The 26,764-nt window shown below is 46.5% G+C and overlaps 1 protein-coding gene across 1 annotated transcript in view; it reads right to left on the bottom strand.

Moving 5' to 3' along the window:
* BMP7 (bone morphogenetic protein 7) overlaps positions 1 to 23,201 on the bottom strand; it is a 132,135-nt gene extending 108,934 nt beyond the window's left edge. The window contains exon 1 of the mRNA XM_077460572.1: positions 22,489 to 23,201. Coding sequence (XP_077316698.1) covers positions 22,489 to 22,873 — 385 coding nt within the window. The 5' untranslated portion in view covers positions 22,874 to 23,201. The remainder of the gene's footprint in view (positions 1 to 22,488) is intronic.
* Between the last annotated feature and the right edge of the window lie 3,563 nt (positions 23,202 to 26,764).

Genomic DNA, 26,764 nt, shown 5'->3' on the forward strand with positions numbered 1-26,764 from the left:
GACACAAACACGCATCGAAAGCCACGTACAAGTGTGCATCTCATAAAGAGATGAAGGCCAAGCTAAAGAGGCAGAGTCGTACCCCTGGCAAAAATCTAGGATGGACCATAAAACGTACAAAAAGATCTTGGGAAGATCACTGAATCTACACATCAAGTGTACACGGGTCTAATAAGAACCCTTTACTCTTGCATACCATTGAATTTGGATGCACAGTCGGGGTAATGTCCTAGCATGCCGGCACTGCAGTTCCCCATGTCCACTGAAAGTTGACATGGATGCGCGCCAGATACCTGTGCAATTGAGGCTCAGAAAAAAGACATTGGAATGGGGGGGTGGGGGGGATCAGAAAAGTGGACAATAGACCAGCAGCATCACCCAGAAAGAATGCTGTTTCTGCCAGTTCTCCACACCGGTCACATGGAGACACAAACACAATAAAGCCGCGTACACACGGGCGGACTGTCTGGCCAACTTAGTCCGCCGAAACACATTTCAGCGGACAGTCCGCTCGTGTGTGGGCTTCAGCGGACTTTTTCAGCGTGCAGTCTGGTGTACTAAGTATTTCGGAATTTCCGTAATACTGTCCGTCATACTTTGGTTTCAGCGGACAATCTGCTCGTCAGTAGGCTAGTTCGACGGACTAAGTATGGCGCATGCTCAGAAAGGATTTACACGGCGAAAGGTTGCATTGCTGAGTATTGGACTTCCTATTTCTAGTCCCGTCGTACGTGCTGTACACGTCATCGCGCAAGCTTTCGACGGACTGTTTGTGCATCCGTGTGTGGTCAAGTCCGTTCATTCGAAAGTAGGACGGACTGTCCGTCGGATTGTCTGACGGACTAAGTTGGCCAGACAGTCCGCCCGTGTGTACGCGGCTTTACTGTTCATCTGTACACTGTAATGAGCCAGAGTCACCCCTTACTAGGACTTGCAGGTCCTCTTTAGTCTAGCCAATGAGACCCTGGCAGAACTCTGGTTGTCCTGAAGCAGCTAAAGAGGCGCCAGGAGGCATGTGGTCCAGACCAGAGATGAATATAGCTCTTCTTCTGCGCTGGATGAAAAGATTCATCCGAAGTGTCCTTCTAATAATTTAAGTGTAGGGCGGAGGATCCTGTAATGCAGCCATTTCCTCTGCCCTGGCTGAGATGTAGAGCCGGAGGACAGCGAGAAGATATACAGAGCGTCGCTGTCTACTGTTGCTAGACGCCAAACGGACTATTACTCCTGTCCAGCCGCTCAACCGCTCCTTAAAGGGGAAGCACTGCTCAGTCTTTAATTTTTTCAAGCAAAGAAACCATAATAGAAAAACGACAAGCTTTATTAAAGTCTGCAAGGCTATCACAGGTATAAAACATTGATTGCCAGACTTTCGGCTTAATCCTCGGCCATACGGAGCTCCACGGAAATTAATTTCTCCGCAAACATTTTCTACTGAACAAAAATCATACTTTGACAACAGATGCACAACGAAGGACTGAGCAGCGCTGACAACACCGCTGGAGGTCTCACCATAGGCAGGGGCTGTGTTGTCAGCTCACTAGCAGAAGTCATGAACTGACTAGTTCCCCTACAGTTCCAACCTATATTTTTCTGCGCGGGTTTTAAGGCTTTGTTGACTCGTGAGTGGGCCGTGTTTACCTACACGATGATGCACAGGTGCTCCTTGCCTACCCTCCAAAAACAGCAGGTCAGAAACGGACAGGCGGTCCGTTCCCATGTGACTACCCTGTAGAGAACAGCGAGGCTGTGTCCGTGTCTGCTCGACGCGGCCCTGTCATCTGCCTGCTCAGTGGGGATATCTCCTGCTGAGTAGAGGGATGCGGACTATGGGCAGCGCATGTGTGAAACCAGCCTTAATGAAGTTCTTCTTTAACCACTTGCTTACTGGGCACTTAAACCCCCCTCAGTCCCAGACCAATTTTCAGCTTTCAGCGCTGATGCGCTTTGAATGACAATTGCGCGGGGATACAACACTGTACCCAAATGAAATTTTTATCATTTTTTTCCCCACAAATAGAGCTTTCTTTTGGTGGTATTTAGTTACAGCTCGGAGTTTTATTTTTTGCTAAACAAACAAAAAAAGATGCAAAAAAAAAAAAAAATCATGTTTTAATAGTTTGTTATAAAATTTTGCAAACGGGTCATTTTTCTCCTTCATTGAAGTGAGCTGATTAGGCGGCACTGATAGGCTGCATTGGTGGGCACTGATGGGCTGCATTGGTGGGCACTGATAGGCTGCATTGGTGGGCACTGATAGGCATAGTTAAGGCGGCACTAATAGGCACAGATAAGGCGGCACCGATGGGCAAAGATGGGTGGCACAGATGGGTGGCACGGATGGGCACTGATAGGTACCACTGATAGATGGGACTGATGAGCACTGATAGGTGGCTCTGATAGGTGGCACTGCTAGGCGGCACTGCTGGGCACTGATGGGCGGCACTGCTGGGCGGCACTGGGGTGCAGCACCTTTGAGGCAGATTGTGGGCACTGTGGGTGGCACTATGGGCACTGCTGGGTGGCACTGACGGGGGGCACTTACTTTTTATTAGGGTGGCACTGCAGGGGGCAGGTGGGCACTGGCAGGGGGCAGGTGGGCGCTTGCATTGCTGGCCGTGATCGGGACTGATGTCCCGATCACGGCCGCCGGTGATCGGCTTTTTTTTTTTCTCCTCGCGCTGTCAGCGCGAGGAGGAATACTAGCCGATTACCGGCTCCGTTATGTCACCTGATCAGCTGTCATTGGCTGACAGCTGATCATGTGATAAGGGGTCGGGATCGACCCCTTGCACGGATCGGTGATCAGGTGAGTCTCATGGACTCGCCGATCACAGAGCGCGCCCCTCAAGGGGTGCGCAGGCCGCTCGTACACGGGACGACGTCAATAGACGTAGTCCCGGAAAAGGAGATCCGCGCTGTAGCCGTCAATTGACTATAGCGCGGGTCTCAAGTGGTTAAAGCTAGGTTTAGCAAGACAAAAATATAATTTTTGTGTGCGTAAAAACATATGTAATGGGGGAAAAAAAAAAAAAGTTCCTTTGTCCTGAGGTTTATGTCTGTCTGAGGTTGTGTTGCACTATTTAATATTCTGTAGGCACAAGGACTGTGGTATGTGTGTGCAGTGTATACAGCAGGTGCAGATTGTGTTCAATCCATCTTTAAGACCCTTTCACTGGCCATGCCTACTGTCCACCATCAGGCATGTACTGGCCATTGGGACTACCGGGAGTTTCCCGGTGGGCCGATGGCTCAGTGGGCCGCTTTGAGTGACAGCCTGTCAAAGTAATGGCTCCAACAGGATCACAGGAGGCCCCATGATACTCTCCTGTTCCCCCCCCCCCACGCTGTCCCCCTCTGTCCTCCACCCTCACTGTGTCCTTTACCCCCCCACTGTGTCCTCCACCTCCACTATGTCCTGCACCCCACCCTGTGTCCCCCTGTGTGCTCCACCCCCCCTGTGTCCTCCACACCCCTCCCCACAGTGTTCCCCTGTGTCCTCCACCACCCACGCTGTCCCTCTGTGTCCTCCACCCCACTCCCCAACAGTATATATATATATATATATATATATATATATATATATATATATATATATATATATATATATATATATATATACTGTTTTTGTGCGTGTTTGCAAAATTAAAGTGGCCCGGTCTGGATGAAGTTCAGGGCCAAATTTTTGTCACAGTCCAGCCCTGTCCACCATAGCACTGAAACTGAAGTTATCCTACTGTTCTTTCCCAGGGCGCCCATGTCTTTCAGAAAGTTATGCCTAGTGCACACGATGAGAAAATAGAACGGAAAATATTGCTTTTCGAAGCGACCGTATGATAATCTGTTCATTAGTACATAGCTTTCGAGAGCTTCGATTAGTCACAGCACAAGCCCGATCAGCGGGTGCCAGCCAATGGATGACCGCCGGCACCCACCGATTGGCGAGGAGGAAGACAGGACAGAACTCTGTGTGTAATACCATGCCGAGCTCTGTCCTGCCAGCAGGGATGTGCCGTTTTTTTGTTCCCCTGCAAAGCACATCCCTTAGTGAAAGTACCTCGCAGCTCACACATAAACACTGGTTAGGCACACATTTAACCCTTTGATCGCACTACATAGCTAACCCTACTATAGTCTCGCTATAAGAAGTCGCCGATCGCCGCCATTCCTAGTATAAATATAAATAAATAAAAATTCCAGTGCATACACAGTGTCACTGGCTGCAGGAACCTTTTCCGGCCCACATTCACCCTGTTATTTGTTATTGGTATATTTTTATTTTTTTTAACATTTTTGAAAGACTGTTTTCTTGGATTTGCCCAAAGACTATTCTTAGTTTGTTTAATTCTAAACTATACATATTCATTGAAAGAGCTGGCCACATTGGCCTCTGGAGCCGGACAGTCTGCTACTGAGAACGCCTGCTATTGCCTGTTTAATAAGCTTCACCCTTGTTGCCGGGCGGTCTGGTCGCCCCGGCTGTTTTAAGTGCTGCATTAATTAACATGTTAATTATATCGTTGTCAGCTAATTAGTTGCTAGAGGGGGGGAGTGGCCATGAATCAGCCGTACCTCGTTATCTAACCCCTTGTGTTACAAAGTGTATAGAAAGGCTGTATGGTTGTCCAATAAATCATTCCATGTTCCAGCTTTGTAACTGAGCTAGTCTCGCCTGGGTTTTCAGTTACAATATGTGGCTGTAATATCGGATATCGGAAGGTCCAGACTGGAAGAAGCGGTATATGACGAAAGCACACCAGCGGAGTGCGGGACAGGATCCGTCACATACAGTGAATGAATGAATGAATGAATGAAATACTTGTATAGCGCACAATGCGAACTGAATCGCCTCTAGGCGCTGTGTCTCCCAAAAATAAGTACACCCTCACATTTTTATAAATCATTTCTTCTATCTTTTCATGTGACAACACTGAAGAAATGACACTTGTCTACAATGTAAAGTAGTGAGTGTACAGCTTGTATAACAGTGTAAATTTCCTGTCCCCTCAAAATAACTCAACACACAGCCATTAATGTCTAAACCGCCGGCAACAAAAGTGAGAGTACACCCCTAAGAGAAAATGTCCAAATTGGGCCCAATTAGCAATTTTCCCTTCCCCGGTGTCATGTGACTTGTCAGTGTTACAAGGTCTCAGGTGTGAATGGGGAGCAGGTGTGTTAAAACGTGGTGTTATCGCTCTCACTCTCTCATACTGGTTGCTGGAAGTTCAACATGGCACCTCATGGCAAAGAACTCTGAGAATTGTTGCTCTACATAAAGATGGCCTATGCCAGTGATGGCGAACCTTGGCACCCCAGATGTTTTGAAACTACATTTCCCATGATGCTCATGCACTTTGCATTGTGGTTGAGCATCATGGGAAATGTAGTTCCAAAACATCTGGGGTGCCAAGGTTCGCCATCACTGGCATAGGCTATGAGAAGATTGCCAAGACCCTGAAACTGAGCTGCAGCATGGTGGCCAAGACCATACAGCGGTATAACAGGACAGGTTCCCCTCAGAACAGGCCTCGCCATGGTCAAACCAAAGAAGTTGGTTGCATGTGCTCAGCGTCATATCCAGAGGTTGTCTTTGGGAAATAGATGTATGAGTGTTGCTAGCATTGCTGCAGAGGTTGTAGGGGTGGGGGTCAGCCTGTCAGTGCTTTGCCGAAAGAGAAAAACGGCCGATAATGGAGCCGAAAATGGGCCTCCGCCCCCCTGCCCCTCACGGGGGTGTCCTATAGTGCCGGAGAGCCGCCTCCGCCGCCTGTTTGATCACAGCTCCGGGAACATCAATGCTTTCTGGGGAACTTTGATAGACAGACAGATCACCCATCCCCGGATTGGCGGCTCTCCTCTCTCTTCCCTTCAAAGCCTGGCTGCACTAGGGGACTCACTCTGGCTGCACTGGGGGACACTGGCTGGCTGCATTGATCTCTTGTACCATGTCCCCAGTCTCTGACCGTCTCCTGTACCATGTCCCCAGTCTCTGACCGTCTCCTGTACCATGTCCTCAGTCTCTGACCGTCTCCTGTACCATGTCCTCAGTCTCTGACCATCTCCTGTACCATGTCTCCAGTCTCTGACCATCTCCTGTACCATGTCTCCAGTCTCTGACCATCTCCTGTACCATGTCTCCAGTCTCTGACCATCTCCTGTACCAGGTCTCCAGTCTCTGACCATCTCCTGTACCATGTCCCCAGTCTCTGACCATCTCCTGTACCAGGTCTCCAGTGTCTGACCATCTCCTGTACCGTGTCCCCAGTCTCTGACCATCTCCTGTACCAGGTCTCCAGTCTCTGACCATCTCCTGTACCATGTCCCCAGTCTCTGACCGTCTCCTGCACCGCGTCCTCAGTCTCTGAGCGTCTCCTGCACCGCGTCCTCAGTCTCTGACCGTCTCCTGTACCATGTCTCCAGTCTCTGACCGTCTCCTGTACCATGTCCCCAGTCTCTGACCATCTCCTGTATAAAAATATTTTTTTTAAAATATGTTTTGGTATCGGTGCTGTTTCGGTATCGGTTTTCGGCCTAGTGTATTTTTTTCATTTTCGGTATCAGTTACGGCACCAAAAACCCCATTCGGTGCACCCCTAGTGGCCACAATTTGGACATTTTCACTTAGGGGTGTACTCACTTTTCTTTCCAGCGGTTTAGACATTAATGGCTGTGTGTGGAGTCATTTTGAGGGGACAGCACATTTATACTGTTATGCAAGCTGTATACTCACTACTTTACATTGTAGACAAGTGTAATTTCTTCAGTGTTGTCACATGAAAAGATAGAAGAAAATATTTACAAAAATGTGAGGGGTGTACTTACTTTTGTGAGATAAAATTATATTATATTATATAATTTGTAGATAATCAATATAGGGTTGTTATTGGGATTTTTTTTACCAAACATATGTAGCAAAATACATACTGAACCTAAATTTATGAAGAAGTTTGATTTTTTTTTTTTTTTTTTATTTATTAGGTATGTTCATGTATGCAGAGGTTAACCCCTTCCTAGCCAGTGTCAGTGTACAGTATCATCACTGATCCCTGTATTAGTGTCACTATTGATGTCAATTTGTGACCCTCCCAGCCAGTGTCTGTTGGCTCCAGATTGCCCGCCACCCTATCACAGTCACACTATCAACAGGCATTACAGTATAGCTTCTAGAGCTGCGTAAAATTCCACCAACTATCACACAAACCAATCAATATACACTTATTAGATTATTATTTTTTTTAAACCAAAGACAGAATACATTTTATCCTAAATAAATTTTATTCTTTTTTATTATTTTTTTTGTAGCAGACAAGAAAAAAGTTATGTTTTTTTTTTTTCAAAGTTTTTGGACTTTTTTGTTATAGCTGAAAAAAATAAAAAAAAAACAGTTTTGATCAAATATCAAAAGAATGTTTTATTAGTGGGGGAAAAAAAAAAAAAAAAAAAAATGGTGTCCCTGACCAAGATGTGCTGATGATGCCCTACAGTGATGGCGAACCTTGGCACCCCAGATGTTTTGAAACTACATTTCCCATGATGCTCATCCACTCTGCATTGTAGTGGAGCATCATGGGAAATGTAGTTCCAAAACATCTGGAGTGCCAAGGTTCGCCATCACTGCCCTAGGAGGTCGAGGATCTGGCTGTCTCGCCCAATCTAGGTGTCTGGATCACAAAACTGTCTAAAGCAGAATTACAAACCCTTTGGCAGTTCCCGCACACTGCACTGTTGTTCAGCTCTGTGTTTATCCGCCCGCTTGAACTTCCTCCTTTAAAATGCCCAAACACACCCCCCCCCCCAGCTATGACATCACGTCAGCTTCATTCTGTGATGTCACCGCTCTGAAATTCCCCTCTCTTTGCTCTAAACTCGTAAATATCACATGATCGCCCGGTGAGTCATCGGCAGCAGCTGCTGGTGACTGCGTGACACTCGCAGAGCTGAACCCGCGTAGAATGAGGCAGATTTTCCCCCTGTACAAAAAAAAATAAAAAAAATAAAAAAGTGGCCAATAAACGTTCTCCAGCTTTACAGGGTGCGGACTGTCTGGCCGGGGTGCAGAACACCCAATTTACGACGATCTGGACGCATGTGAGGACTGCCAACTGGCTGATACAAAAAAAGGACAAACTTCCCAAAACATACCAACCTAGAAGTCCTAGTACGAAGAGCGCGCACGCACATGGATCCGATCCTTGTTGTATCGCATCGATCGACCTGCCATGGAATGCAAGCTGGCATCAGAAGATTCTTTTTAGAAAATTATATATATATATATATATATATATATATATATATATATATATATATATATATATATATATATATATATATATATATAGGCTTTTGTTATTGTGTTCATTATTTAACACCTTCCTGCCCAGCCTATAGCAAAATGACGACCAGGCGGAGGAGTCCTCCTTCAGTTGACCGCCTGAGGTGACGTTGGTGGTCATCCCTAGATATATCGGAGTCTTCATACTCCATCACATCCAGCGAGACGCTCCCTGGGGGTGACGTTCCCGTGGTATTAGTTTACCTAGGAGCACCAGGTAACTTTGTTAGTCCTTGGTTGTTGCTAGTTCTCTATAGTCCTTTCCTTGCACCTCGTGTTGGTGGTTGGTTCTTCCTACAACTTACTAGTACCCCCGTCGTTTTGGGGTACACTAGCTTGTGTCCATCAATCTTTTTGGTTCTTGATCTAGGCTCTGTCACACTATGTACTCAATATCAACTGGTCAAACACTAGCACATCCCTTACCCAGTAATCAGTCTCTATTGCATAGGTTACATAGTAGGTGAGGCTGAAAAAAATGACATCAAGTCCAACCTATGTGTGTGATTATATGTCAGTATTACATTGTATATCCCTGTATGTTGCGGTCGTTCAGGTGCTTATCTAATAGATTCTTGAAACGATCAATGCCCCCTCCGCTGAGACCACCGCCTGTGGAAGGGAATTCCACATCCTTGCTGCTCTTACAGTAAAGAACCCTCTACATCATGGGTCTTCAAACTATGGCCCTCCAGTTGTTCAGGAACTACAATTCCCATCATGCCTAGTCATGTCTATATATATATATATTGTGGCAGCACGCAGGTAAAGTCACCTGGTTGTATCCAGGATGGGAAATATGTGTGCCCTAGATTCAGCCTTTATGCAGACTTTTACAATTAGAGGGGAAGAGTTAATGAGCCCAGCTGAAGTAAGTGGGCTCATTAAGACCTCTACAAAAAACCCCAGCATGCTTAGGGAGATGCTCCATCCTGGAACCAGTTTTGTGTTGTATAGACTGGGGAGTGTGACACCTGTTCTGTGCGGTGAGTTAACGCCTGTGTGGCAAACCTCTACAACAGAGACAGGGACTGGTGCAGCACAAGGCTGCACTCAGTTGTTAGATAGGGAATCTATGTGTGTAATTAGAGGTCAAGCTGACCAGGATTTATTTTCATGTTTTATTTTTGTTTGGCTGTTATATGTTTCAATGCATGTGGCATAAATAAACCGCATCTTTTGTTTTTTTGCACCTACAACGCTGTCTGCTGTGCCTGATTTTGTGTTGTGAACCCATCCAGGGGGTCACACACACCCGCTGCCGAGCTAACCCCTCACAATATATATATATATATATATATATATTTACATTTTTCATAGATGGGCTATCTTGATGTGGCTCACATGACCTTTGCGTTTCCATGGGGGTATCATTCCCGGGGACTGCTTTATCTTGTTGGTTGTTCCATCGATGCCTTGGGGATCACCGACTCAGCACCCGGGGCTGACGTTCCTTCTGGCCGACCCTCAGCTCTCCAAGCCCATGCCCAGACTCGTAGTTAGTTGGTTTGTAAGTATGACTGGGGGACCTACCTATATAATATATATATATATATATATATATATATATATATATATATATATATATATATATATATATATATATAATTTTTTTTTTTTTTTTTTTTTTTTTATATTACATAGTTTGTAAGGTTGAATAAAGACACCAGTCCATTCGGTTCAAACTGAGTGTCTACAGTTGTCCCTATCCCTATACATTGTATCTCATTAAAGTGGAGTTCCACCCGGAAAAAAAAAAAAAAAGTCAATTATGTGCATAAAACAAAAAAAAAAACATTTGGAGAAATTTTTTTTTTTTTTTTTTACTCACCTCTAAATGTCTGTTGGTCCATCTAAATCTGCCTCCTTCGGCGCCTGGGCTCCCGACGTCACTTCCCTCGGCGCAGGAAGGGAGATCAGTTCTCCCGCCCTCTCCCTCTTGTCAATCATCTGGGACACGTCCCAGATGATTGAGCGGCCAATCACGGTGCCGCTCACGCATGCGCAGTGGGTGCCCGGCTGTGAAACCACAGCCGGGCACCCACAGTTACAATGGAGGGGGAGGTGGGGGGGGGGGGGCGAAGACGAGCAGGCCTTCTATTTCCCCCTCCCCCCCAATCGCTGGACCCTGTCCGATTATTAAAAGTCAGCAGCTGAAGTATTTTAAATTTTATTTATTTTTTTTAAGCGGAACATGGCTTTAAGATGCTCATCTATTATTATTATTTAAGGTGTATAATATATAAGATATATCATTTTTGTAGACACCTACCCTGCATCTGCAGAGTGGCACTTTAGCCACGAAACGCGTCAAGCTATTAGATGCTCCTCCCCTTTACATCTTAAGATTATTACCAACATGGAATAATTACCGTTGACTTTTTATTATGAGTTATGATAGGCAATACGTGGAAATACTTCTATTGATATTTATTCTACATTGTATTGCACTGTGGTTTGTAAAAAAAAAAAAAAAAAAAAAAAAATCTTGGGGCATGCTCCCCTAAAGAGCTCATATTTTAACCTTTGTGGAAACATTGTATGTTAATAATGTTTTTTAATAAAGAACGTATTTTTTTAACTACCGGTACATTAATCACTTATTTACCTTGCTGCATTAAAAACCCTCTGGGGGGGGAAACCTCCGATAATAATAAAAAAGGATTATTACCAACAGTATGCTATATACTATGGAGAGAAGGAGTCTGGTGTTTTTCTCATGATGCAACTGATACTGTGAACTATTACGTTGATATGCCATCATATTATTATGTTATATAATAAAGTTTTCTTATGCTACTATTTTAGATGTATTGTGTTATATTATGTATGATAGATGGTCGCAATTATGGTATACCCACCAGACACATCCATGTCATGAGGTCTCCTTGGCTGACCCCTTCTATATATTTCCACTATCGGGGGGACGGAGGTATATTCATTGGCCTCATATAAAGTCCCATATCCTTTTCCTTTCCTCTGAGGGGTCCCATTGTTCTGACTGGACATCATACGACGTTCTTCAGAACAAGCCGCTCATGCGAGTCCCCGGACACACCGCATCTCCGATCGTGGTAAAGAGCCTATGGCATAGGTTATTTTCCATGTGATTAGCTGTGTCCAATCGCAGCTGATCACATTGTAAATAGGAAGTGCCAGTTATCAGCATTCCAATACTTTCTACTATCAGCACGAGAGGAGATAAGCGGCTTTCCTCACAGGGGAGATGAGCACTGACAATCCCCATCAGTGATACCTGTCAGTGCCCATCAGTGCAGTCTCATCAGTGCCCACCAGTGCCTACTCATCAGTGCCTCCTCAACAGTGCTGCATATCAGTGGCCACCAGTGCCTACTCATCAGTGCTGCGTATCAGTACCTCTTAATCAGTGCTACATATCAGTGCTTCCTCATTAGTGCCCACCAGTGCCTTCTCATCAGTGCTGTGTATCAGTGCCCACCAGCGCAGCCTTATCAGTGCACCCCAGAGCAGCCTCATCAGTACTGCCTATCAGTACCACCCCATCAGTGCTGCATATCAATGCCCACCAGTGCCTCCTCAACAGTGCTGCGTATCAGTACCTCCCCATCAGTGCTGCGTATCAGGGCAGCCTCATCAGTGCTGCTCATCAGTACCTCCTCCTCAGTGACCACCAGTGCCTACCCATCAGTGCTGCGTATCAGTACAGCCTCATCAGTGCTGCATATCAGTACCTCCTCATCAGTGCCCACCAGTGCCTCCTCATCATTGCTGCGTATCAGTGTCCACCAGTGCCTCCTCATCAGTGCTGCGTATTAGTGCCCACCAGTGCCTCCTCGTCAGTGCTGCGTATCAGTGTCCACCGGTGCCTCCTCATCAGTGCTGCGTATCAGTGTCCACCAGTGCCTCCTCATCAGTGCTGCGTATCAGTGTCCACCGGTGCCTCCTCATCAGTGCTGCGTATCAGTGTCCACCAGTGCCTCCTCATCAGTGCTGCGTATCAGTGTCCACCGGTGCCTCCTCATCAGTGCTGCGTATCAGTGTCCACCAGTGCCTCCTCATCAGTGCTGCGTATCAGTGTCCACCAGTGCCTCCTCGTCAGTGCTGCGTATCAGTGTCCACCGGTGCCTCCTCATCAGTGCTGCGTATCAGTGTCCACCAGTGCCTCCTCATCAGTGCTGCGTATCAGTGTCCACCGGTGCCTCCTCATCAGTGCTGCGTATTAGTGCCCACCAGTGCCTCCTCGTCAGTGCTGCGTATCAGTGTCCACCGGTGCCTCCTCATCAGTGCTGCGTATTAGTGCCCACCGGTGCCTCCTCGTCAGTGCTGCATATCAGTGTCCACCAGTGCCTCCTCATCAGTGCTGCGTATCAGTGTCCACCAGTGCCTCCTCGTCAGTGCTGCGTATCAGTGTCCACCGGTGCCTCCTCATCAGTGCTGCGTATCAGTGTCCACCAGTGCCTCCTCATCAGTGCTGCGTATCAGTGTCCACCGGTGCCTCCTCATCAGTGCTGCGTATTAGTGCCCACCAGTGCCTCCTCGTCAGTGCTGCGTATCAGTGTCCACCGGTGCCTCCTCATCAGTGCTGCGTATTAGTGCCCACCGGTGCCTCCTCGTCAGTGCTGCATATCAGTGTCCACCAGTGCCTCCTCATCAGTGCTGCGCATCAGTGCCCACCAGTGCAGCCTCATCAGTGCTGTGTACCAGTGCCTCCTCATCAGTGCCCATCAATGATTTTTTTTTTCTCAAATATTTTGGTCTTTTAATTTGTTTAGCAAAAAATAAAAGCTCAAAAACAAAAGAAAGCCCTATTTGTGTGAGCAAAATTATAAAAATATAATTCGGGTACATTGTTGTACGACGGCGCAATCGTCATTCAAAGTGCAACATCGATGAAAGCTGAAAATTGGCCGGGGCAGCAGAGTGGATTTTATTTAAATCAAGTCAAATTTAAATCATCATTTTTAAAAGAGCAACTGTCATCTCTGACCCGGGGGGCTCCTCCTCTGGCCCGGGGGGGAGGGGCTCCTCCTCTGGCCCGGGGGGAGGGGCTCCTCCTCTGGCCCGGGGGGAGGGGCTCCTCCTCTGGCCCGGGGGGAGGGGCTCCTCCTCTGGCCCGGGGGGAGGGGCTCCTCCTCTGGCCCGGGGGGAGGGGCTCCTCCTCTGGCCCAGGGGGAGGGGCTGCTCCTCTGGCCCGGGGGGAGGGGCTGCTCCTCCTCTGACCCGCTCTCGGCTCACCGACAGTCCCATTCACTTTAATGGGACGGCTGGTGAAGCGGCAGTGACAAAACAAGGGGAGGGACGTGGCGGCAGCAGGTGAGTGGATGCCCGCTAACAGACACTGCCATGATGGATCTGAAGTGACGGGTGCTCTTTAAAACGTAGGGACTTATTCTTGCTGGTAGTTAGAATCTTTAATAATTTTTAATAATAATCTTTGATAATTTATGCAAACAAAATGAAGGTTTCTGATTTAGAATAATAAGCCGTCAGGTTGGTAAAACAGCGATATCAGAAACGCTTTTAGGTTAGTTGCACACAGTTGGAGAAATGATTTGAATTAAAACAAAAAAAAAAAAAAAAACATTGCCAATGCATATTCTCTCAGCTTGCAGAGCTTGGATTCAGTGATTGAGTTTACCAAAAATCCTAAATATTGCAGAATATACAACCTCATTCTACATAACTAAGCTCCATTTCATGCTGAATAAACAAAAATTATTAATGCATCTTAAATAAAATAAAAAAATATATATACTATATCTTTAGATATATTTGTATTCCAAACGCATTGTATTAAAATGATCTAAAAATAGATTAATTTATTTTTTTTTAATTAAAAAAAAAATAAAAAGTAACAAAATCCAAATTTTTTGGATTCGTTTTGAAAAAAAATAAAAATCATCATTTTTTTTTATTCACCTTGGGCCACGGCTTAATATATTGTGCCAAAAATCTCAATAAATTACTGAGTGTATGCAAGTTAATTCATGGAGAATGAATGTATACACACACACACACACACACATTTGCTGGATGCAATTTACTTTTAAATAAACGGACCCCTTAAAAAATATATAATTGGGTAGAATATACATCCTAAAGGTGTTCTATGGGGGTTGAGGCCAGGACTCTGTACAGGTCAGTAAAGTTCCTCCACCCCAAACTCGCTCATCCGTGTCTTTATGGACCTTGCTTTGTGCACTGGTGCGCAGTTATGTTGGAACAGGAAGGGGCCGTCCCCAAACTGTTCCCACAAAGTTGGGAACATGAAATTGTCCAAAATGTCTTGGTATGCTGACGCCTTAAAAGTTCCCTTCACTGGAACTAAAGAGCCAAGCCCAACCCCTGAAAAACAATCCCCCACACCATAATCCCCCCTCCACCAAATGATTTGGACCAGTGCACAAAGCAAGGTCCATAAAAGACACAGATGAGCGAGTTTGGGGTGGAGGAAATTGGCTGACCTGCACAGAGTCCTGACCTCAACCCGATAGAACACCTTTGGGATGAATTATAGTGGAGAAGGCGAGCCAGGCCTTCTCATCCAACCTCACAGATGCTCTTCTGGAAGAATGGTCAAACATTCCCATAGACACACTCCTAAACCTTGTGGACGGCCTTCTCAGAAGAGTTGAAGCTGTTATAGCTGCAAAGGGCGGGGCCAACTCAATATTGAACCCTACGGACTAAAGCAGTGATGTCATTAAAGTTCATGTCTGTGTAAAGGCAGGTGTCTCAATACTTTTGGTAAAATGGTGTATATTGGCATTGCATCTTCTGACAGTGTTGGGCACTAAGCCCAACACGTGTAATGAACAGCAGGCCTAGCCTTCCACTAAGCTGCCTGTCAAGCACAAGCAGTCCCTTCCCAAACCTGGGAATTTAAATCTGGGCATATGATAAAAATTCGAAAAAAATAAAATAAAAAAAATCAATCATTCTTTAGTGAAGACTGCAGATCGCAACTAACAGACGATTGATGGTCAGCAGCTGACGTTATATGCACTTTGCTTGTTGAAGTGGTTAGTAAACCTCAGACATGAAACATGAACAAAGCATATCCCTCTATAGTGTGTACTTGTCTCAGTCCAGAGCACTAAGGCTTGATTTCCATCTCTGCATGTTGCTTTGGAGCGTCTCTGCAGTGCTTTGTTTTCTGCGTTTTTAAAAGCGATTTTACCGTGCTTTTCATCCCCCCCATTCACTGTATATAGCCAGTTGCTAAGAAGCGTGCCGGGAAGCCAGCAGCGACCGCATCCTTACCAGCCAATGAGTCATCAGCTGTCAGTGGGGATGCCCCCTCTGGAGGGGACAAGCCCAGATAAAAATAAAAACAAACAAATGTGGGGTCCCACCCCCCCCAAAAAAATCCATACCAGACCCTTATCAGAGCAAGCAGCCTAGCAGGTCAGGAAAGGGAGGGGGACGAGCGAGCGTGTTGATGGGCACAAGGGCCTCTTCCCAACAAACCTGGCCGGTGGTTGTGGGGGCTTATCGGACTCTGGAAGCCCAATTTAACAAGGGGACCCCCCAGATCCCACCCCCCCCCCCCCCCAATGGACATTGGACCTCTACCCATTCACCAAAAAATAAAAATAAAGTGTAGTGTTACAATACAAGATGGTTTTTTGACAAGTCCTTTATTAAAAAGGGTGTCTTCTCTCGCCGCTGTCTTCTCCCGATCTTCTTTCTCCCTCCAGAGGTTTCTTCTTCATCTTAGCTGCTGTGACATCACAAGGGGCAGGCTCTCTGGGTGACATCACCAAGTGGCCACTGTCCATGGTCTGATAAGAAATGGCAGACAGCGGGAGCCGACGCAAGAGCGGCATCCAGCTTTTTTTGTTTGTTTGGGTTTTTTTTTAGCAGGCAGTAGCGGACAAAGACATCACCAGAGGAAGGGAGGGGAGAAGAGGTCCAAAGAAGCCACCAGAAAGAGAGACGAGAAAGGAGGTCCAAAGAAGCCACCAGAAAGAGAGACGAGAAAGGAGGTCCAAAGAAGCCACCAGAAAGAGAGACGAGAAAGGAGGTCCAAAGAAGCCACCAGAAAGAGAGACGAGAAAGGAGGTCCAAAGAAGCCACCAGAAAGAGAGACGAGAAAGGAGGTCCAAAGAAGCCACCAGAAAGAGAGACGAGAAAGGAGGTCCAAAGAAGCCACCAGAAAGAGAGAGAAGAGGACAAAAGGAAGACCAGAGGGAGAAGACACGTTTTGTCAAAAACCGGCTCTTGTGTTTTGTAACACTAAAATTATTATTTTGGTGAAGACTGCAGACCCCCCCCCCCCCCACAACCACCGCCCAAGGTTGTCAGGAAGAGGCCCTTGACCCAATCAACATGGGGACAAGATGCATTGTGGTGAAGGGGGGCAGAGCCATGTTGAGGGCGCTCACTCGCTCCTTTTCCTGACCTGCATGCTCAGATAAGGGCCTAGAATGGCTTTTGGGGGGACCCCATGCCTTTTTTTTTATATTATTATTATTATACATTGATGCATATAAACCAGTTAAAAAAATAAATAAATAAATAAATAAAATGTCCTAAGCCGCAGCAAAAAGCATGAAAAACTGCATTAATGTGAATGGAGTCTAAAGGGGGTTATTTACAAAGGCAAATCCACTTTGCACTACAAGTGCAAAGTGCATTTGGAAGTGCAGTCGCTGTAGATTGGAGGGGGACAGGCAAGGGGGAAGAGAGAAAAAAAAAAAAAAAAAAAAAAAAAAAAAAAAAAAAAAGGACCCACACAGGATTTTAGCTTGCACATGATTGGATGATAAAATCAGTAGAGCTTCCCCTCATTTGAGATTTACAGCGACTGCACTTCCTAGTGCACTTTACACTTGTAGCGCTAAGTAAATTTTCCTTTACTAAATAACCCCCTATAGTGTAATTTCTGTCTGCTGCCTCCTCCCTCTGCACAAGTCACTTTTGACAAGTTTTCCTGACACCAAGAGAGAAATGGGGACAGGGGAGAGATCTTCAGCTGATTCACAGGCTCGCTCTCCAACCAGCTCTCACTGAAATCTGCAAAACGTAACTACAGATCCCCCACCCCCTGCTTTCTGAAAGCTCAGGCAAGCTTTATATTGTTTTTCAGGGGTTGGGCTTGGCCCCTTAGTTCCAGTGAAGGGAAATCTTAAGACGTCAGCATACTAAGACATTTTGGACAATTTCATGCTCCCAACTTTGTGGGAACAGTTTGGGAATGGCCCCTTCCTGTTCCAACATGACTGCGCACCAGTGCACAAAGCAAGGCCCATAAAGACATGGATGAGCGAGTTTGGGGTGGAGGAAGTTGACTGGCCTGCAACCCGATAGAAAACCTTTGGAATGAATTAGAGCAGAGATTGTGAGAAAGACCTTCTCCTCCAACTTCAGTGCCTGACCTCACAAATGCTCTTTTGAAAGAATGGTCAAACATTCCCATAGACCCCCTCCTAAACCTTGTGGACGGCCTTCCCAGAAGAGGTGAAGCTGTTATAGCTGCAAAGGGTGGGCCAACTCAATATTGATCCCGACGGACTAAGACTGGGGATGCCTTTAAAGTTCATGTGCGTGTAAAGGCAGGTGTCCCAATACTTTAGGTAATATAGTGTATGTGCACTTGTTCATGACATGAAATCCTACACAATGTACACTGAACAACCCTCCGTTGCTCTTTTCCTTTCGCCCTTCTGAAGCCGGCCATCTTCTGGTCTCCGGCACAGAAGGGGTTCTGGCAGGCAGCTCGAAAGATGTTATTATGCCGCCTAATGGGACTGTGTCCATTCACGCTTCATGTTGCAGGGTGAATCACCGAGGGGCCTTGCTTTGAACTCTGCCGAGCGCCCCGGCTTCCTGCTCCCTCTCTCATCTTATACAGTAATTACGACTTCAAAGGGAGAGAACAAACCTGTCAGGTCATGTACAATCCCGAGGACTGCTGGGACCGTGTCTGCTACAGTCATGCACCTGAGAAAGAGAGGAGGGAAAGGGAAAAAAAAAAAAAAAAAAAAAAAAAAAAAAAAAGCGCTCCGGCTGTTGGCACGCTGCAACACAAAAAAGGACAGCGTACAATAATAATAAAAAAATAATAATAATAATATAAAAAAAATTTGTTACATTTACAACCCACACAAACTGCATTTTGTTCATCCGTACCGCTTTCAAAGTGCTCGGTCCCACTGGAAGTGTCGCTTCCCCACACACACACACACACACACATATTTCTAAGCGTTTGACATGCAAGGTCCATAAACACATGGATGAGCGAGTTTGGGGTGGAGGTGCATGACTGGCCTGCACAGAGTCCTGACCTCAACCCGATAGAGCATTTGCAGGTTGCTTTTGCTCTTTGAAGAGTGATCGCTCTTCAGAGGACACTTAACAGGCAGCGAGGAGGCGTTGCATAGGGGGATGCAAGGTGTGTGTGTGTGTGTGTGTGTGGTTGCAGGGCCACTGCAGCATCGCAGCTTCGTTCATTTCAATTGGTCGCATTCGACGAGCGGTCCAAGCACAGAAAAGGGCATTGTTCTTGTCGCAGCCATGACGCGTTTCTCACCACGAAGGCCCGGTTCTCACCTTTGCATTTGATCCGTTTCAGTCGTGCTTTTTGCAGTGCGTTCCGAGTTTCTGTACACGCGTTTGTGACGCCTTTTGTGTTTATTTTTATTTTTTGTTAAATCTTCCTAACAAAACAAACAAAAACAAAAAGGGGGGGGGGGGGGGAGGTCCTGCACCATTTTGGTATGGATGTGGTGCGATTTGAGTCATACAGAACGAATGGGCCTAAAGTCGCATAGACATTGCATGTTATTTGCGCAGGAATGTCCCCGGTACTGCACAAAAGTGTGAACCCAGGCTTAGCCAGAAGCTAAATCAACCCCCTGCAAGCTCGGTCAACCACGAGAATTCAGACCTTGACTGAGCAATAAACTGACAGCTTTCAATAAACTTTTTCGAAAGATGCAAGCGAAACAAAAAAAAGAAAAAAAAAAAAGAAAATTATATGAATAAATAAACCACACAATGGCGATCAGATTTCAGTCCCACCTCCTTGAGGTCAATCAAAACCATTATTTTCAAATAAGGTTTTTTTTTTTAATAATAATAATAATAATAATAATAATAATAATAATAATAATAATAATAATAATAATAATAATAATAATAATAATAATAATAATAATAATAATAATAATAATAATAATAATAATAATAATAATAATAATAATAATAATAATGGTTTTGATTGACCTCAAGGAGGTGGGACCGAAATCCGATCACCATTGGCACGATGGCTGTTGTGCATTTGTGTTGTGTTTTTTTTTTTTAACTCACCCCAAACCCCCATAAAAAAAATCTAATTAAATTAAACCCCCCCCCCCCCCCCACGCCATTTCACATCTTATTGGTTTGCAAAAAAAATTAAAAAATACATCCGATCACGCTCTCAAAATGCCTCCTCCTATTAAAAACCTTCCTACCCAAAACACGTTACCAGGTAGCCCATACGGTTACATATTCCATCATTCTTGCGCATTACCAGTTTAATGAATTACCTACACGCTGGATAATCCGTTTTCAAGAAAGAAAAAAAAAAAATAATAATAAAAAAAAAAAAAAAAAACCCACACCAAAACACACAAATCGCAATAGCTAAAAAGATCAAAAGTGGGGGAAATATTATGAAACATTCTTTTAAAGTATCATGGGGGGGGGGGGGTTTCCCTGGCTATATGTGGTCATATTGTTACTTTGATGCTTGTCGTCATCAACACCATACAGAAAAACTCTGAGCAAGCCTACATTCCCTTAGATGTATGCTGGCGCTTGGGTCCAGCCACATGAGCCATTTGAAGTGCGTTCCCCCCCCCCCCCCCAAGAAACTTCAAAAACGCTCAACAATCGAGATTTTAAATATATATTCAATGATGCCCATTCATACCTGGAGTAGCTTTTTGCGAAAACCTTGGGAAAAAATAAAAAATTAAACAATATGGCCGCAGCCGCACCTGAGCAATCTGAAGCTTCTCAAGAAGCGCTTCAAACGCATCAGGATTTCCATCAAATTCAATGTTGCCCTTCCCAAGTATCACTTGAAGGTCTTCGCTTGAAAAAGTACGAAAGCTTCTTTTGGTGCAAAAGTACACATTTTTTGGGTGCAAGAGACTAACAGGAATGCCGCAAAAATAAAAAATAAAATATGTGACGCGCATCTTCTTGCCTAATAATTAGCATAAACAAAAGAAGAAGAACGCCCATGCAAGCAACTCATAAGAAAGCCCAAGAAACTACCAAAGACACTCAGTTCAAGTTTGAATGGGGCCTCCATGATCTTCTTTGGGGCAGAGTCATGCGTTTTTCGTTCCCTACACACTTTAACGGGTCAACTTTTTTCTTTTGTACGAGGTCTCACCTAGGAACTAGCTTTCCACTGGCTAAAACAGCCAACCTCAACCAGGGTTCCTCCAGAGGTTCTTTGAGCTGTGGCTGGATTGGCCCTGGAACTGTGCAGGAGCCTTCAATATAAATTTGGCAAAGCCAGAACCAGGACACCAGAGAACTTTTTAGCTGTCTGCTCTGTACCAATGGAATTTTGACCACTATTAAAAAAAAAAAAAAAAAAAAAAGTTTGGCGGGAGGGGTATTTTTCATACAAGACCACCAAAATTCCACTTAATGACCGCTGATGAATCGGATTAAGTAGGTCCTTGAGACCTGAAAACTAGTTGGGTAAAATGATTGCAAGTGCAAAGCCAAGTATGGCCTAAAAAGGAACCAATGACGCCAAACCCCCCTTTACAAAGCAAGGGCAAGAACGTACCAAAAACCCCTCTTAGAAGCAAGTGGGAAACCCATTATCTGCAGAAAGGAACGAAAAAAAAAAACCTCCTGAAAAGTTTGTGAAGCCCAGTATGGGCTAAGGAGGAACCAAAATCCCACCACAGAGCAAGTGCAAAGCTCAGCATGGTCTGAGAGAAACCAAACGCCACCCCCATAAAAAGCAAGCGCAAAGCCCAGCATGGTCTGAGAGAAACCAAACGCCCCCACCCCCATAAAAAGCAAGCGCAAAGCCCAGCATGGTCTGAGAGAAACCAAACGCCCCCCACCCCCATAAAAAGCAAGCGCAAAGCCCAGCATGGTCTGAGAGAAACCAAAACGCCCCCCACCCCCATAAAAAGCAAGCGCAAAGCCCAGCATGGTCTGAGAGAAACCAAAACGCCCCCCACCCCCATAAAAAGCAAGCGCAAAGCCCAGCATGGTCTGAGAGAAACCAAAACGCCCCCCACCCCCATAAAAAGCAAGCGCAAAGCCCAGCATGGTCTGAGAGAAACCAAAACGCCCCCCACCCCCATAAAAAGCAAGCGCAAAGCCCAGCATGGTCTGAGAGAAACCAAAACGCCCCCCACCCCCATAAAAAGCAAGCGCAAAGCCCAGCATGGTCTGAGAGAAACCAAAACGCCCCCCACCCCCATAAAAAGCAAGCGCAAAGCCCAGCATGGTCTGAGAGAAACCAAACGCCCCCCACCCCCATAAAAAGCAAGCGCAAAGCCCAGCATGGTCTGAGAAAAACCAAACGCCCCCCACCCCCATAAAAAGCAAGCGCAAAGCCCAGCATGGTCTGAGAGAAACCAAACGCCCCCCACCCCCATAAAAAGCAAGCGCAAAGCCCAGTACGGTCTAAAAGGAACCAACTCTCCCCACAAAAAAGTGAGTGCAAAGCATAGTATGTGCTAAGAGGAATCAAAATACACCCCCCCCCCCCCCCCACAAAAAAGTGCAAAGCCCAGTATAAGGTGAAGGGACTCAAAATTCCATTGTTTAAAAAGGAACCAAAATCCCCCCCCATAAAGCAAGTGTAAAGCCCAGTATGGTCTAAAAGGAATCCAAATCCCCCACAAAGCAAATGCAAAACCCAGCATGGCCAAGAATGAGCCAAAAATCCCCCCAGAAAGCAAGTGCAAAGCCAAGGACATGCTGAAGGGGACAAAAATTCCATGGTCTTAAAAAGGAACCAAAACCCCCACAAAGTAAATGCACAGCCCAGTATACTTTGAAAGGAACCAAAATCCCTGACAAAGCCCAGATCTCTGGTAATCTCCCTTACACCAGAGGTCCCCAATTTGGGGGTTCAATAACTGACTGCTCTACACAGGGTAGGATTGCCCCCCCCCCCCCCCCCCCCCCGGACTTACCTAGGTTGACAAAGCTCATGACCATGTCAGCGTCATTGAGGAAGTTGCTGTCTTGCTGGCTGGCAAGTGGTGGCCCCTGGGTGGTGAAGATGGGTTTATAAGGGTAAGAAAAGCCCTCGGCTTCTTCCTCCTCCACGGTCATGGCATTGTACAGATCCAGCATGAACATCGGGGCTGAGTTCTGCTTCCCATACAAGTGTGGCCGGGGTCTATGCGGCAAGCCCAGGATGGACAGGATCTCCCTCTGCATCTCCCGGCGCTCCTGGCTGCGCAACCTTCTCTGGATGAAGCTGGAGTGGACCTCATTGTCCAAGCTGAAGTCGGCCAGGATCGACCTGAGCAGCAGGTAGAGCACCGCCGGCGCGGTCTTCAGAAGACCCTTCATTTCCCCTGCTGGAGTTGGGAGAAGATCGGAGCACCTGCACTTCTATCCCAAAGGGGAGATCATAAAGAGAGGACCATCCGACCAAGGAGGACCATCGGAGCCTACTGGTGGCCTCCTGAGCATCAGCTGAAGCCGGACATCTCCCTGAACAAGTGGGACCCGACCAGTCTGCCCAGTTCCTGGTGGATTGTGAAGGCAGAGAGGCAGCAGGAGGCTGAATGTGATGGGAGGGGTAGGGATCTGGGAGGAGGGAGTGCGAGCAAAGAAAGAAAGTTTAATGTGCTGCCAGATCCCACCAGGTTACTTCTCTGGATGGTCTCATGGATTGGGATCAGGTCAGCACCGCTCCTAGGAAGGCAGCAACTCCCATGGCTTACATCTGCAGCAAGAATATGGGGGGCAGAACTGGAGGCAAGCAAGAGGGGGCAGAACTGGAGGAGCGCTGCGGAAGATGCCCCATGCTGTGCTCACAGATAAGGTCATGGACTACAGCCAAAGACAGAAGAAAGTCTGCTAATGAGGTCTGATGGTTCTCCGGTATTTCAGCCCATGTCATTAATACAGCAATTATCTCTTCTTGAGGAACAGCTGAGCATGGAGGAGACACCATCTGAAGCCGTTCACAGCTAAACAAAATACGAAACACCGATCGATCCCGGAATAATTGTATTCAGTTATCACTAAATATTCGATATTTCGTTTTTTTAGTGCCTATACATTTTAGTTGCAGAGGGATACATTACCCACAGGCTCTCTAAAACTATGCTTGCAATCCTGCCATTGACTCTTCCTCTAACCCAACTAACCCCATCACCGACCCTCCCAGTAACCCCATCACTGACCCTTCCCAAAACTCCAACATTAATCCTCCCAGTAACCCCATCACTGACCCTTCCCATACTCCAACATTAATCCTCCCAGTAACCCCATCACTGACCCTTCCCATAACCCCAACACTAATCCTTCCTCTAACCCCAACACTGACCTTTTCCATACTCCCCAACGCTGATCCTTCCGGAAACCCCATCACCGACCCTCCCATAACTCCAACAATAATCCTCCCAGTAACAACATCACCGACCCTCCCAGTAACCCCATCACTGACCCTTCCCATACTCCAACATTAATCCTCCCAGTAACCCCATCACGACCCTCCTAGTAACCCCATCACTGACCCTTCCCATAACCCCAACACTAATCCTTCCTCTAACCCCAACACTGACCTTTTCCATACTCCCCAACGCTGATCCTTCCGGAAACCCCATCACCGACCCTCCCATAACTCCAACAATAATCCTCCCAGTAACCCCATCACCGACCCTCCCAGTAACCCCATCACTGACCCTTCCCATACTCCAACATTAATCCTCCCAGTAACCCCATCACGACCCTCCTAGTAACCCCATCACTGACCCTTCCCATAACCCCAACACTAATCCTTCCTCTAACCCCAACACTGACCTTTTCCATACTCCCCAACGCTGATCCTTCCGGAAACCCCATCACCGTCCCTCCCATAACTCCAACAATAATCCTCCCAGTAACCCCATCACCGACCCTCCCAGTAACCCCATCACTGACCCTTCCCATACTCCAACATTAATCCTCCCAGTAACCCCATCACGACCCTCCTAGTAACCCCATCACTGACCCTTCCCATAACCCCAACACTAATCCTTCCTCTAACCCCAACACTGACCTTTTCCATACTCCCCAACGCTGATCCTTCCGGAAACCCCATCACCGACCCTCCCATAACTCCAACAATAATCCTCCCAGTAACCCCATCACCGACCCTCCCAGTAACCCCATCACTGACCCTTCCCATACTCCAACATTAATCCTCCCAGTAACCCCATCATGACCCTCCTAGTAACCCCATCACTGACCCTTCCCATAACCCCAACACTAATCCTTCCTCTAACCCCAACACTGACCTTTTCCATACTCCCCAACGCTGATCCTTCCGGAAACCCCATCACCGACCCTCCCATAACTCCAACAATAATCCTCCCAGTAACCCCATCACCGACCCTCCCAGTAACCCCATCACTGACCCTTCCCATACTCCAACATTAATCCTCCCAGTAACCCCATCACGACCCTCCTAGTAACCCCATCACTGACCCTTCCCATAACCCCAACACTAATCCTTCCTCTAACCCCAACACTGACCTTTTCCATACTCCCCAACGCTGATCCTTCCAGAAACCCCATCACTGACCCTTCCCAAAACTCCAACATTAATCCCCCCAGTAACCCCAACACTGACCCTTCCCATACTCCAACATTAATCCTCCCAGTAACCCCAACATTGACCCTTTCCATACTCCAACATTAATCCTCCCAGTAACCCCAACACTGACCCTTCCCATACTCCAACATTAATCCTCCCAGTAACCCCAACATTGACCCTTTCCATACTCCCCAACACTGACCCTTCCCATAACTCCAACACTAATCCTTCCTGTAACCCCAACACTGACTATCCCTATACCTGCAACACTGATTCTTCCGGGAACCCCATCACTGACCCTTCCCATAACTCCAACACTAATCCTCTCTGTAACCCCAACACTAATCCTTCCTGTAACCCCAACACTGACCTTTCCCATACTCCCCAACGCTGATCCTTCCGGTAACCCCATCACTGACCCTTCCCAAAACTCCAACATTAATTCTCCCTGTAACCCCAACACTGATTATCCCCATACCTGCAACACTGATTCTTCGGGTAACTCCATCACTGACCCTTCCCATAACTCCAACACTAAGCCTCTCTGTAACCCCAACAATGACCCTTCCTGTAACCCCAACACTCACCCTTCCCCTAACCCCAACACTGACCCTTCCTAAAACTCCAACACTGATCTTTCCTGTAACCCAAACACTGATTCTGCCTGTAACGCCATTTTGGACCCTTTATGGAACCCTAAAATTGACACTGCCTATAACTCCAGCACTGATCCTCCCTGTAACCCAAACATTGGCCCTATAACTCCAAACTGATTGTTCCTGTAACCCCAACGCTGACCCTCCCTATAACTCCAACATTAACCCTTCCTGTAACCCAAACACTGATTCTGCCTGTAACTCCAGCACTGACCCTTTATGGAACCCCAACATTGACCCTTCCTACAACTCTAAAACTTTTCTTCCCTGTAACTCAAACATTGACCCTATAACTCCAAACTGGAACCCTAACACTAACCTACCTTTAATCTCAATATCAAAACTTACCTGTAACCCTAACACTACCCTCTGTAACCTTAATAGCAATTTTCTTTGTAACCCTAACAATCCCCCTTCAACACTGATCCTCCCTGTAACCCAACTTTGACCCTTCTTAAAACTCAAACACTGATCCTCCCTGTAACCCTAATGCCGCGTACACACGAGCGGACTTTTCGAGGGACTATGTCCGACGGTCTTTCCGACGGACTTTCGGCGGAGTTCCGACGGACTTTCCGAATGAATGGACTTGGCCACACACAATCACACCAAAGTCAGACGGATTTGAATGTGATGACGTACGACTGGACTAGAATAAGGAAGTTCATAGCCAGTAGCCAATAGCTGCCCTAGCGTCGGTTTTTATCCATCGGACTAGCATACACACAAATGGATTTCTCGGTCTGGCGGAGTTCCGGTGGAAAAATTTAAAACATGTTTTATTTCTAAAGTCTGCCGGATGTTTGGCAAGCAAAGGTCCGATGGAGCCCACACACGATCGAATTGTCCGACGCACTCGTTCCGTCAGACCTTTGCTGTCAAAAAGTCCGGTTATGTGTACGCGGCATAAGAGTCCATTCACACAGGGGCAACTTTGGATCCGACTTGAAGTCGTCCCAGGTTGCCTCAAGTCACGCAACAAGAAAAATCAATGTAAGT

The sequence above is a fragment of the Lithobates pipiens genome, unplaced genomic scaffold, assembly GCF_037356315.1.
Source record: "Lithobates pipiens isolate NorthernLeopardFrog02 unplaced genomic scaffold, aLitPip1_a1.2 Scaffold_28, whole genome shotgun sequence".
Taxonomy (NCBI): domain Eukaryota; kingdom Metazoa; phylum Chordata; class Amphibia; order Anura; family Ranidae; genus Lithobates; species Lithobates pipiens.